Consider the following 14,260-nt stretch of genomic DNA (forward strand, 5'->3'; position numbering starts at 1 on the left):
CGAGGTGGCGGCTGGCAGGGATGGGGAATGCATCACCGTGACAATAACGGTGTTTCGTACCCGGGCGATATAAATCACGGTGAGTGTCGTCCTTTATCAGCACCCGTGTCCCGATAAAGGCCTTCTCCAACTGGGCTCCCTTACTGGCTGTAAACACAGGGAGGGCCAGCACAGCTTGCGCTAAGGTGCTAACAAGGTGGGGGGACTTGTCTGACCGGGGAGGGGAGTTGACGGTGAAGGGGGAGGTTGTAGAAAGTGGCCTTGAGGAGAGGGCCATTCCGAGTGATGGATAGAGAGAGAGGCGGTGGGGAAAAGAAAAGCTAAAAGCCTTTCCGGCCTCAGAGCGCTACACACACTCTCGGAGGAGTAATATTAGTCAGAGAGACTGGAGCTACGACAAGGGAGGGAGGGAGGAGTTGTTCTTTAACATGATGAGAAAGAGAGACGGTTGTTTAGTGAAAGGCTCTGAGAATGTCCCAGACTATAAAAACACTCCCCAGCCGACCCCACCGTGCCTGCTCCATAACTATTACTCCGTCCCTCCTCACCGCCTCTCCTCTCCTCCTTTATTACTTTCCCTCTCTCTCCCTACCTTCCCGCTCCTGTCTCGCCCCCTACCTTTTTGCAGCACCTGTACAAAACTGTTATTTTTCTGTTCTAAATGACTTCGTCTCCTGTCTCATCTATTCTGAGGTAAATATATATGAAGTTCCTTACGGAGCGATTGATATCCTTCTGTGGTCTATTAGCCATGTGTGTCTCTGCTTCTTCCAGCCTGCCAGACACACAAGGTCACCCGCCACTCAAACATTGGGAGGAGAAAATACATCAGAATAATAAAAAATGTCACTCATCTCACTATTGGGACCACACCTGAGCCGTAAAGATAACAATTTCCCCTAGCGCCATTTTTCTATCCCCCCGAGGGGAAGAAAATCTAATTATGACAGCGCACACAGGCCTGCGGAACGGTGGGCCCACTCACACACACCGGTTGTCTCTACATGCAAATGCACAAGAAACACACACAAACTTCCCAGCCTCTTTAGACACACACCACAGAGTATGCCAGTGATATGAATGGGCCAGGATAATTAACACAGATAATAGTCGAGATGGAGGGAGGTGAGGTGACTCAGTTGAGTTTGAAGAGGCCTGTGTAAAGCAGTGCAAACAGCCCAGAATAAACCAACCCAGATCACCATCATCATTCCTCCAGCGGGCCTTGCTTAGCGCTGCCTGCCTGTCGCTTTTATTGCCCTGTTCCGCTGACTCTGGCCTCTGTGGAGACTTGCTGTTGTCCATAGTGCTGTAATACACACACACACCCACACACACACACACACACAGCAGGCCCTGCTACCTCGCTCTGCCCGCTACCACCTCGCCTTTTTAAATAAAGACTATTCATTACGCCCCCGCGGCGCCACAGCGAGAACTGTCTACCTAACGCTGCACGCACGCACGCCATCTCCAAATTGAGTTTGCTCGCCCGGCTCAAACATTCCTTTTGCTCCATTTCCCATTGGAATACATCTTTATGCGCAGAGATTTCAACTTGGGAGAGTCACATCAGCCTGCCAACAACACTGCAATGGATTAAACGTCAAACTCCAGTTGAAACAATAGGACAGGTATCATCAACTAGATTCAGCTGTGGGACGATTCTTTCTTGAGCAGATGGTCGGGGGGCCGGAACATAATTGCAGCCCAAACATATATAATATTTGATTAAAACATAATAATTTCAAACCTTGCTTACATTTGTATACGAGCACATATATCTCTCTGTTATGCGTGGGAATACTTTGGAACAGATTTTTCCTTAACTTAAATCACTTGGAGATGATTTGCTGGTGTTTTTACAGTCTTATGTGCAAAAAAATAATTATTACAATATATACAGTCCTTTTAGAAAGTGTACACACCCCTTGACTTTTCCACATTTTGTTGTGTTACAGTCTGAATTTAAAATGGATAAAATTGAGATTGTTTTACTGGCCTACACACAATACCCCATAAAGTCAAAGTGGAATTATGTTTTTTGAAATGTTTACAAATGAATTACAAATTAAAAGCTGAACTATCTTGAGTCTAAATAAGTTCAGGAGTACAAATTTGCAAATGTTGCACAATCCAGGTGTGGAAAGCTCTTAGAGAGTTACCCAGAAAGACTCACAGCTGTAATTTCTGCCAAAGGTACTTCTACAAAGTATTGACTGGGTGGTGTGATTACTTATGTAAATGAGATATTTACTGTATTTCAGTTTCAATAAATTTGCAAAAATTCGTACAAACATGTTTTCACTTTGTCATTATGGGCTATTGTGTGTAGATGGGTAAAATATATAATCAATTTTGAATTCAGCCTGTAACACAACAAAATGTGGAATATGTCAAGCAGTATGAATACTTTCTGAAGGCACTGTATATTACATTTTTTTGCTCAGAAAACTTCGAATCACCTGTGGGCCGCCAGTTGAGAAAACCTGCAACGGGGTAGAGCTAGCCGAGAGCTAGCGTAAAGGTGCTAAGCTGAGCCAGGCAAATCTCTCTCTGTGTGCTGGTGGTAGCAGATGCAACAGCTAACAGTAAGGCTGGCTAACAGTGTTTAAGGTATTAGCAGTCTGGGATACTGGCTGCTAAATGGCTTCAGGCATCTCTATCACTCTACATTATTAGATCAGTATATCTCTATTACATCTATAAACTGTTACCCATTTAGGACCAAAAGGCTAGCAGGCAACATGGAACTATGCTAAGTAGCCTATAAGATAAGAGAGGTGAAGAGATAATTTAAATATGTATTTTCCTTTCTTCATGTCTGCTCTGTGCTTAGTTAGTCTACAGAAAGCATGATACAGTGGGGGAAAAAAAGTATTTAGTCAGCCACCAATTGTGCAAGTTCTCCCACTTAAAAAGATGAGAGAGGCCTGTAATTTTCATCATAGGTACACGTCAACTATGACAGACAAAATGAGAAAAAAAAATCCAGAAAATCACATTGTAGGATTTTTAATGAATTAATTTGCAAATTATGGTGGAAAATAAGTATTTGGTCAATAACAAACGTTTCTCAATACTTTGTTATATACCCTTTGTTGGCAATGACACAGGTCAAACGTTTTCTGTAAGTCTTCACAAGGTTTTCACACACTCTTGCTGGTATTTTGGCCCATTCCTCCATGCAGATCTCCTCTAGAGCAGTGATGTTTTGGGGCTGTCGCTGGGCAACACGGACTTTCAACTCCCTCCAAAGATTTTCTATGGGGTTGAGATCTGGAGACTGGCTAGGCCACTCCAGGACCTTGAAATGCTTCTTACGAAGCCACTCCTTCATTGCCCGGGCGGTGTGTTTGGGATCATTGTCATGCTGAAAGACCCAGCCACGTTTCATCTTCAATGCCCTTGCTGATGGAAGGAGGTTTTCACTCAAAATCTCACGATACATGGCCCCATTCATTCTTTCCTTTACACGGATCAGTCGTCCTGGTCCGTTTGCAGAAAAAACAGCCCCAAAGCATGATGTTTCCACCCCCATGCTTCACAGTAGGTATGGTGTTCTTTGGATGCAACTCAGCATTCTTTGTCCTCCAAACACGACGAGTTGAGTTTTTACCAAAAAGTTATATTTTGGTTTCATCTGACCATATGACATTCTCCCAATCCTCTTCTGGATCATCCAAATGCAATCTAGCAAACTTCAGACGGGCCTGGACATGTACTGGCTTAAGCAGGGGGACACGTCTGCACTGCAGGATTTGAGTCCCTGGCGGCGTAGTGTGTTACTGATGGTAGGCTTTGTTACTTTGGTCCCAGCTCTCTGCAGGTCATTCACTAGGTCCCCCCGTGTGGTTCTGGGATTTTTGCTCACCGTTCTTGTGATCATTTTGACCCCACGGGGTGAGATCTTGCGTGGAGCCCCAGATCGAGGGAGATTATCAGTGGTCTTGTATGTCTTCCATTTCCTAATAATTGCTCCCACAGTTGATTTCTTCAAACCAAGCTGCTTACCTATTGCAGATTCAGTCTTCCCAGCCTGGTGCAGGTCTACCATTTTGTTTCTGGTGTCCTTTGACAGCTCTTTGGTCTTGGCCATAGTGGAGTTTGGAGTGTGACTGTTTGAGGTTGTGGACAGGTGTCTTTCATACTGATAACAAGTTCAAACAGGTGCCATTAATACAGGTAACGAGTGGAGGACAGAGGAGCCTCTTAAAGAAGAAGTTACAGGTCTGTGAGAGCCAGAAATCTTGCTTGTTTGTAGGTGACCAAATACTTATTTTCCACCATAATTTGCAAATAAATTCATAAAAAATCCTACAATGTGATTTTCTGGATTTTTTTTCCTCAATTTGTCTGTCATAGTTGACGTGTACCTATGATTAAAATTACAGGCCTCTCTCATCTTTTTAAGTGGGAGAACTTGCACAATTGGTGGCTGACTAAATACTTTTTTCCCCCACTGTACATACATGTTATTTATTATACAGATACAGGCCTATGGTGTAGCCTACATTTACAGTAGCAGAAAATGTAATTCAAACTCTTACTAAAACTACCAAGCGTGAACTGTGGCTGAGGTCTAAGAGCACGGAAAGGACACGGAACGGAAGGCACAGGAGCAAATGAATTGTTGGTAAAAGGAAAATGTTAATCATCGTCATCATCAATTACTCTTCTATGGGAAAATGGGTGCAGGTTAGCGTTGTTCTTCATGAATCTGGTTGTGGACGCAGCTCTGCAGAGTGGTCACTAGCTGGGACAGCCACAAAGTCATAAAGTCAGATTTGAAACCTAACCATAAACTTAACCTTGATTGATCTTGTTTTGACGAATACTCCAGATAAATGGAGGGCAGGTAGCTTAGCGGTTAAGAACGTTGGGTCAGTAACCAATGGTCACTGGTTTGAATCCCCGAGCTGACTAGGTGAAGAATCTGCCGATATGCCCTTAAGCAAGGCACATTACCCTAATTGCTCCTGTAAGTCGCTCTGGATAAGAGCGTCTGCTAAATGACTAAAATGTAATTATAAACTGGGTGGTTCGAGTCCTGAATGGTGATTGGCTGAAAGCCGTGATACAGTGGGGAGAACAAGTATTTGATACACTGCCGATTTTGCAGGTTTTCCTACTTACAAAGCATGTAGAGGTCTGTAATTTTTATCATAGGTACACGTCAACTATGACAGACAAAATGAGAAAAAAAAATCCAGAAAATCACATTGTAGGATTTTTAATGAATTTATTTGCAAATTATGGTGGAAAATAAGTATTTGGTCAATAACAAACGTTTCTCAATACTTTGTTATATACCCTTTGTTGGCAATGACACAGGTCAAACGTTTTCTGTAAGTCTTCACAAGGTTTTCACACACTCTTGCTGGTATTTTGGCCCATTCCTCCATGCAGATCTCCTCTAGAGCAGTGATGTTTTGGGGCTGTCGCTGGGCAACACGGACTTTCAACTCCCTCCAAAGATTTTCTATGGGGTTGAGATCTGGAGACTGGCTAGGCCACTCCAGGACCTTGAAATGCTTCTTACGAAGCCACTCCTTCATTGCCCGGGCGGTGTGTTTGGGATCATTGTCATGCTGAAAGACCCAGCCACGTTTCATCTTCAATGCCCTTGCTGATGGAAGGAGGTTTTCACTCAAAATCTCACGATACATGGCCCCATTCATTCTTTCCTTTACACGGATCAGTCGTCCTGGTCCGTTTGCAGAAAAACAGCCCCAAAGCATGATGTTTCCACCCCCATGCTTCACAGTAGGTATGGTGTTCTTTGGATGCAACTCAGCATTCTTTGTCCTCCAAACACGACGAGTTGAGTTTTTACCAAAAAGTTCTATTTTGGTTTCATCTGACCATATGACATTCTCCCAATCCTCTTCTGGATCATCCAAATGCAATCTAGTAAACTTCAGACGGGCCTGGACATGTACTGGCTTAAGCAGGGGGACACGTCTGCACTGCAGGATTTGAGTCCCTGGCGGCGTAGTGTGTTACTGATGGTAGGCTTTGTTACTTTGGTCCCAGCTCTCTGCAGGTCATTCACTAGGTCCCCCCGTGTGGTTCTGGGATTTTTGCTCACCGTTCTTGTGATCATTTTGACCCCACGGGGTGAGATCTTGCGTGGAGCCCCAGATCGAGGGAGATTATCAGTGGTCTTGTATGTCTTCCATTTCCTAATAATTGCTCCCACAGTTGATTTCTTCAAACCAAGCTGCTTACCTATTGCAGATTCAGTCTTCCCAGCCTGGTGCAGGTCTACCATTTTGTTTCTGGTGTCCTTTGACAGCTCTTTGGTCTTGGCCATAGTGGAGTTTGGAGTGTGACTGTTTGAGGTTGTGGACAGGTGTCTTTCATACTGATAACAAGTTCAAACAGGTGCCATTAATACAGGTAACGTAGTGGAGGACAGAGGAGCCTCTTAAAGAAGAAGTTACAGGTCTGTGAGAGCCAGAAATCTTGCTTGTTTGTAGGTGACCAAATACTTATTTTCCACCATAATTTGCAAATAAATTCATAAAAAAATCCTACAATGTGATTTTCTGGATTTTTTTTCCTCAATTTGTCTGTCATAGTTGGCGTGTACCTATGATTAAAATTACAGGCCTCTCTCATCTTTTTAAGTGGGAGAACTTGCACAATTGGTGGCTGACTAAATACTTTTTTCCCCCACTGTACATACATGTTATTTATTATACAGATACAGGCCTATGGTGTAGCCTACATTTACAGTAGCAGAAAATGTAATTCAAACTCTTACTAAAACTACCAAGCGTGAACTGTGGCTGAGGTCTAAGAGCACGGAAAGGACACGGAATGGAAGGCACAGGAGCAAATGAATTGTTGGTAAAAGGAAAATGTTAATCATCGTCATCATCAATTACTCTTCTATGGGAAAATGGGTGCAGGTTAGCGTTGTTCTTCATGAATCTGGTTGTGGATGCAGCTCTGCAGAGTGGTCACTAGCTGGGACAGCCACAAAGTCATAAAGTCAGATTTGAAACCTAACCATAAACTTAACCTTGATTGATCTTGTTTTGACGAATACTCCAGATAAATGGAGGGCAGGTAGCTTAGCGGTTAAGAACGTTGGGTCAGTAACCAATGGTCACTGGTTTGAATCCCCGAGCTGACTAGGTGAAGAATCTGCCGATATGCCCTTAAGCAAGGCACATTACCCTAATTGCTCCTGTAAGTCGCTCTGGATAAGAGCGTCTGCTAAATGACTAAAATGTAATTATAAACTGGGTGGTTCGAGTCCTGAATGGTGATTGGCTGAAAGCCGTGATACAGTGGGGAGAACAAGTATTTGATACACTGCCGATTTTGCAGGTTTTCCTACTTACAAAGCATGTAGAGGTCTGTAATTTTTATCATAGGTACACTTCAACTGTGAGAGACGGAATCTAAAACAAAAATCCAGAAAATCACATTGTATGATTTTTAAGTAATTAATTTGCATTTTATTGCATGACATAAGTATTTGATACATCAGAAAAGCAGAACTTAATATTTGGTACAGAAACCTTTGTTTGCAATTAAAGAGATCATACGTTTCCTGTAGGTCTTGACCAGGTTTGCACACACTGCAGCAGGGATTTTGGCCCACTCCTCCATACAGACCTTTTCCAAATCCTTCAGGTTTTGGGGCTGTCGCTGGGCAATACAGACTTTCAGCTCCCTCCAAAGATTTTCTATTGGGTTCAGGTCTGGAGACTGGCTAGGCCACTCCAGGACCTTGAGATGCTTCTTACGGAGCCACTCCTTAGTTGCCCTGGCTGTGTGTTTCGGGTCGTTGTCATGCTGGAAGACCCAGCCACGACCCATCTTCAATGCTCTTACTGAGGGAAGGAGGTTGTTGGCCAAGATCTCGCGATACATGGCCCCATCCATCCTCCCCTCAATACGGTGCAGTCGTCCTGTCCCCTTTGCAGGAAAGCATCCCCAAAGAATGATGTTTCCACCTCCATGCTTCACGGTTGGGATGGTGTTCTTGGGGTTGTACTCATCCTTCTTCTTCCTCCAAACACGGCGAATTGGAGTTTAGACCAAAAAGCTCTATTTTTGTCTCATCAGACCACATGACCTCCCATTCCTCCTCTGGATCATCCAGATGGTCATTGGCAAACTTCAGACGGGACTGGACATGCGCCGGCTTGAGCAGGGGGACCTTGCGTGCGCTGCAGGATTTTAATCCATGACAGCGTAGTGTGTTATTAATGGTTTTCTTTGAGACTGTGGTCCCAGCTCTCTTCAGTTCATTGACCAGGTCCTGCCGTGTAGTTCTGGGCTGATCCCTCACCTTCCTCATGATCATTGATGCCCCACGAGGTGAGATCTTGCATGGAGCCCCAGACCGAGGGTGATTGACCGTCATCTTGAACTTCTTCCATTTTCTAATAATTGCGCCAACAGTTGTTGCCTTCTCACCAAGCTGCTTGCCTATTGTCCTGTAGCCCATCCCAGCCTTGTGCAGGTCTACAATTTTATCCCTGATGTCCTTACACAGCTCTCTGGTCTTGGCCATTGTGGAGAGGTTGGAGTCTGTTTGATTGAGTGTGTGGACAGGTGTCTTTTATACAGGTAACGAGTTCAAACAGGTGCAGTTAATACAGGTAATGAGTGGAGAACAGGAGGGCTTCTTAAAGAAAAACTAACAGGTCTGTGAGAGCCGGAATTCTTACTGGTTGGTAGGTGATCAAATACTTATGTCATGCAATAAAATGCAAATTAATTATTTAAAAATCATACAATGTGATCTTCTGGATTTTTGTTTTAGAATCCGTCTCTCACAGTTGAAGTGTACCTATGATAAAATTACAGACCTCTACATGCTTTGTAAGTAGGAAAACCTGCAAAATCGGCAGTGTATCAAATACTTGTTCTCCCCACTGTATATATAAGTGATGCAGACAATTACATTGATGGAAGTTACAATCTATCTGCAATATTAAAGCTGATCTAACCCCTAAAAAAAAGAAAGAAAGAAAAAAAAAGATTTAAAAAAAGAAAAAACTAAAAGAAAAGAAGAGCATGGCCGTTCGCCCTCTCATTGGAAGTAGAGTGCATCTTCAACTAGAAAGGTCAAAAATAGGGAAACTGCAGGCTTGTGCCGGGCTGGAGGAGTGCTGAGAGTGGCGTGGGTCTCCCGCCCCATGGGTCTCCCGCCCCATGGGTCTCCCGAGTGGCGCAGTGGTCTAAGGCACTGCATCACAGTGCTAGCTGTGCCACTAGAGATCCTGGTTCGAATCCAGGCTCTGTCGTAGCCGGCCGTGACCAGGAGACCCATGGGGCGGCGCACAATTGACCCAGCGTCGTCCAGGGTAGGGGAGGGAATGGCCGGCAGGGATGTAGCTCAGTTGGTAGAGCATGGCGTTTGCAACGCCAGGGTTGTGGGTTCGATTCCCACGGGGGGCCAGTATAAAAAAAGAAAAAAAAGAATGTATGCACTCACTAACTGTAAGTCGCTCTGGATAAGAGTGTCTGCTAAATGACTAAAATGTAAATGTAAAATGTCTGAGAGGAGAGGGGAGGATGAGAAGATATGAGGATATGGGTGGAGGAAGAGAAGAGAGAGGAATGACATACTCAGAGTACAGTAGAGTTACAATATGTGCTTGAGTTGGTTGGGGTGGAGTATGGTGCATGGTGCATGCAACCCCAAAAGGTAAATGGTTTGATTCACACAAGGGCCACATACATGCACTAAATATACTATTTGTTCTTGGTAAGTTAAATGACCATAGTGTTTCCTGATCACGTGACATAACCTTATAAACTAGGGCCCGGAGTTATTCCTGTTTTCCTACTCAGGTCACATGGTCTGGGAAACTGTTGGCTTAGATTGTACTATTTTATAATATAGTACAGTATACATACATAGTATACTGCAGTATAGTACGGTACTCACCGCAGGGTCCTCGGTGCTGGATGTGGATCTCTTTCTGCAGTGCGCAGCCCATGGCCCTCATCTCACACTGGCTGCCGTAGCTGTGGCCGTCACTACCGCACACCAGGTCGGGCGTCTGGGGGCAGGCGCCAGCGCACTCACATACAGGCTCGTCGTTCTTCACCACGCACACGGCGCCGAACTCGCAGGCCTTCCCTAGGCACGGGCTGGGAGTGTGTAGATCTGAGACAGGAGACAGGGGTTAGTGTTGAAGGGGGATGAGGGAGAGGTGGAGAAGGAGAAGGAGGGGTATTGAGGCAGGGAAGGGTAGGGAACTCAGGATAGGTTAAAAGAGAGTAGAGGTTGATGGAGGATTAGGATCAGAAGGTTTGAAAAAAGGGGTTGCCTGGTCAATGTGGATGCACTGCTAATTGTCCCCCCCCCCTCCTCTTTTGTACCTTTACAACCCTATGGACAAGTCTAAAACATGTAGCTGACTCAACTCCCTCCTGGTAATATTTTTTTTGTGGTAATTTTATTGGCCCTAAGTGTCTGACCCCTCTGTATGAGCCAATCAGAGGTGTCTGCTCCTCTGTATGAGCCAATCAGAGGTGTCTGACCACTATGGATGAGCCAATCAGAGACCCACACCCTAAGTTCTATGAGTAAAAACCTTGACCTTGTGTCATGGATAGGAAACTGGCGAGGAATGGTAGAGAATAACATATTTTTCTATTTATAGGGAAGTAAACAGGTGCTGATTAATTGATGTTTCTCAGCATGGCGTTCTTCAAACGCAGCCATTTGCATCTCACCGAGAGCCTCAGAGAGAGAGAGAGAGAGAGAGAGAGAGAGAGAGAGAGAGAGAGAGAGAGAGAGAGAGAGAGAGGAGGGCGAGAAAAAGATGATGAAGAGAGCTCTCGCTATGTGGATAGAGAAGAGAGGGAGGGAAGAAAAGAAACAGAGGACAAGAAAAAGAGCAGCACTCTGCTTAATAATTCACAAAGCCCAGCTCCTGGGCAGAGACAGATATGAAGAAGTGGGAGAACATCAGAGAAGCCGCTCTCTTCTCCGGCCGCCCCACTACACTGTAACTTCATTAAATTGGAGGCCTGGTTAGAGAAGAGACTGCCAGGGCTTCTGAGGGGAGTAGTGGGATGGCGTTCCATGTGGCGCCGGTTGTGCCACTGCCAGGCCATTTAGCAAGTGGGTCAGAAACTGAAAAAAACGGGAAAGAAACGCGTAAAGACGACAATGTGATCCACGGAATGATACTGTTTCATCATCATAGCATTTATTTTCCTTCATTCCCCCCGATCAAGCCTTCATCAGTATTGTCTCCAAGGTTAGGCGTATGTTAGCCATATTGTAAGGGGGTGGATTGAGTTGGGGATGGGTTGGGTGGGTGAGTGGAACGGATTGACAGTTGAAACCCCAAGGTCTCGGAAGACTGTGGCATACAGTACATCCTCGTCAAGCCAAGCGGGCAGGAGAATTATGCAGGGGGCGGCAAAGCCATGCGAAGGAGGCTCATTGGCATGTCTGGCGCGTGGGGGAGTAGTGCGGTGGCGCTAAACACAGCGTGTCTGCCGTTTGGGAGACAGATTAAAATGCAGAGGGAAGAGAATGTGAGGATGCATTTGATCCCTGGCTTCCCAGCGAGAGAGATTGTAGACAGGGAAAAGATTGGAGCGGAACTCGGGTATGTCAGGGGTGGTGGTTGGTGGTGGGAATAGGGTTACAATACTGAACCCAGGCTACCCCCCTCCTACAACCCCTCCTGTGTCCCCTCCTCTCCCCATGGCAACCAAGGGTGCAGTCATTACACTGATTATTATGTGATTAGACTAGCATCTCGCCGGGCGCTGTTTAAGAAGCTGCCGCCGTTTAGTTTCCGAACGCACGAGTGTGTTTAATACTCTTAATATTCCCCCCTGAGCCTCATCCTGGCGCTCTGGGTAAAATCATCAACATATAGCAGAAGGTAATTTACCACTGTGGCTCTATCTGTCTCACAGAATACCAGGTGAGAGAGGAGGGGAACAGATAGGAGTGAAGTCATCTTGGAACCCTGGAAGAGGCCTGATGTAGCAGTTTGATAGCTAGCGTCTAAAATCACAGGATTGTTGTGGAAAACACATTCATAAGTGTCAAGATGGACACTGTATGCTTTCCGGCGCACCATGATGTCTGTGTTAGGGGGTAGTAGTTAGGCTGCAGTGTAGAGGGTGCGTATTATTTATTCATTTCAACGAGTGCAGAACAAACGTTTGGGCTGTTAGGCCATCGTCTGTGCGATAGTGTCTCTCCACAGGATGATTCAGCGCTATAAAAAACCTCACCTATGTTCTATACTTCTTTACAAAAAGAGAGCAGCAGAAGAAACAATGAGATAAGGCCGATACTGGTGTGGAGGAGGAGCCAGGCTACATCTAGTGTCCATCGGCGACCGTAATTGAACAAATCTTTACGGATCCTGAGCAAGGATGAGCAAGGAGACAAGGCGCTCACTTTTTCTAATGGGAACGTTGCGGCTTAAGTAGTGTAACACTGCTATTGATTTCTGTGTTGTAGGAAAGCCAGCAGTTTGAAAGAGCTCCGAAATGGCATGTAAATATGTATGTGGGGGAACTGTGCCTAATTTAGCCGGGCTTCAAAAAACTGTATTCTGCCTGATCTTTTTTCTACACTGTGTGTGTGTGTGTGTGTGTGTGTGCCTGTGTGTGTGTGTAGCGCTGGATACAGAGGGTGAACGGCACACACACACTCGTGGCCTTCAGAATGGTTCACAACCCATTTCCCAAGGCCCAGCTCCCTTAAATGCAACTGCAGCCTCCGACAACCCTTTAGTCCCTAGTTTTCTTTGTTTCTACCCCAAAAAATAAAATGAAAATAATCCCAAACAAATACCTCTCTTTATTCTTTCATTCTCATTCCCCCACTCCTTCTGGAGGCAATGTTTTTCTCTCAGAATTATTCAATCAAAAAAGAGAAGGGGGGATGGCGAAACTCCCCAAGTTCTCTGAGAAATCATCTTAGCGTGGAGAGAGAGTGTGAGCGTACGATGAGAGACTTTGAGAAACCTACAGCAGCCCTTATACCCGGCTTTGGTAATTGAGAAGATTTGCATATTCTCTCAGTCTGAAAATAAATCTCAGGGAACTGAAAGAGTATTTTCTCCCTCAAAAGCAGTGAGGGAGACTTTGAAACAGCAGATTGTCATCCCAGAGGTCTGGGTAGAGATGGTAGCAGTGGCTGTGCTGTTCAAGGACTGGAGCTTCCGCAGCACACAGACAGACAGACATATGCCTCAGTAGAGAGGGACATATACTGGGAGCCAGGCTACAGCAGTCAGTCTCATACACACACACACACAACATTTAATGTCCCCTCTTGTCACAATTTCCTCCGAAGCTGCCTCCTCTCCTTGTTCGGGCAGGCTTCAGTGTTCGTCGTCACCGGCCTTCTAGCCACTGCCGCTCCATATCTCATCATTCCATTTGTTTTGTCTTGTCTATTACACACACCTGGTTCATATCCCCTCATTAGTACATGTATAAGTGTTCCCTCTGCCCCCCTTGTCCTTGTGGGTGATTGTTTATGTGAGGAGAGAGTAGCTCGGTTGAGCTATGTGTATTTTGTATTGCCGGGGTATATTTTCCCTGTGTGCCTGTTTTGTTCCAGTGCGCCTGTTTTGCGCACTGGACTGTTTGACGTTATCCAGCGTAACTCTGTACTACGGAATAAACTCTGTATTCTGTGATTTACCCTCCTGCGCCTGACTCCTTCAAATCACCTATCACATAATCACCCACCCGCTATGGAGTCAGCGGGAGAGGAGCGCATGCCTGGAGTCATGGCACGGAGCATTCAACGATGCTAGCCAGCTGGGCGACCGGAACCAGCCATCCACACCCCAGCACCCAGAGGGATCCATATATCCCGACCACGGGAGTTCGACGGGACAGCCGCTCTCTGCCAGGGATTCCTCCTCCAACTAGAGCTATATTATTCCAGCATCAGCCCGGCCATCGGAGCGAGAGAAGGTGTCCGCCCTCGTCTCCTGCCTCTCGGGGAAAGCCCTGGAGTGGGCCAACGCGTTCTGGAACGAAGGAGGAGCCGCGTTGTACAACTACGGGGAGTTCGCTCACCTCTTTAGGGCTGTCTTCGATCACCCGCCCGAGGGTCGAGAGGCGGGTGAGCGGCTGATCCACCTGAGGCAGGGGACGAGGACTGCGCAGGACTTCGCCCTGGAGTTCCGGACTCTAGCAGCTGGGTCCGGGTGGAATGAGTGGGCCCTCATCGACCACTTCCGGTGCCATCTGCGGGAGTCCGTCTGAAGGGAACTAGCCTGGTTAGCAC

The 14,260-nt window shown here is 45.9% G+C and overlaps 1 protein-coding gene across 7 annotated transcripts in view; it reads right to left on the reverse strand.

The window, feature by feature from the left end:
* LOC121538244 (agrin-like) overlaps window positions 1–14,260 on the reverse strand; it is a 298,699-nt gene that overhangs the window by 68,827 nt on the left and 215,612 nt on the right. For all 7 annotated transcript variants that reach the window (XM_045207164.1, XM_045207161.1, XM_045207160.1 and 4 more), the window contains one exon: window positions 9,920–10,141. In XM_045207164.1, coding sequence (XP_045063099.1) covers window positions 9,920–10,141 — 222 coding nt within the window. The remainder of the gene's footprint in view (window positions 1–9,919; window positions 10,142–14,260) is intronic.

This window comes from Coregonus clupeaformis, chromosome 24 (assembly GCF_020615455.1).
Source record: "Coregonus clupeaformis isolate EN_2021a chromosome 24, ASM2061545v1, whole genome shotgun sequence".
NCBI classification, from domain to species: Eukaryota; Metazoa; Chordata; class Actinopteri; order Salmoniformes; family Salmonidae; genus Coregonus; species Coregonus clupeaformis.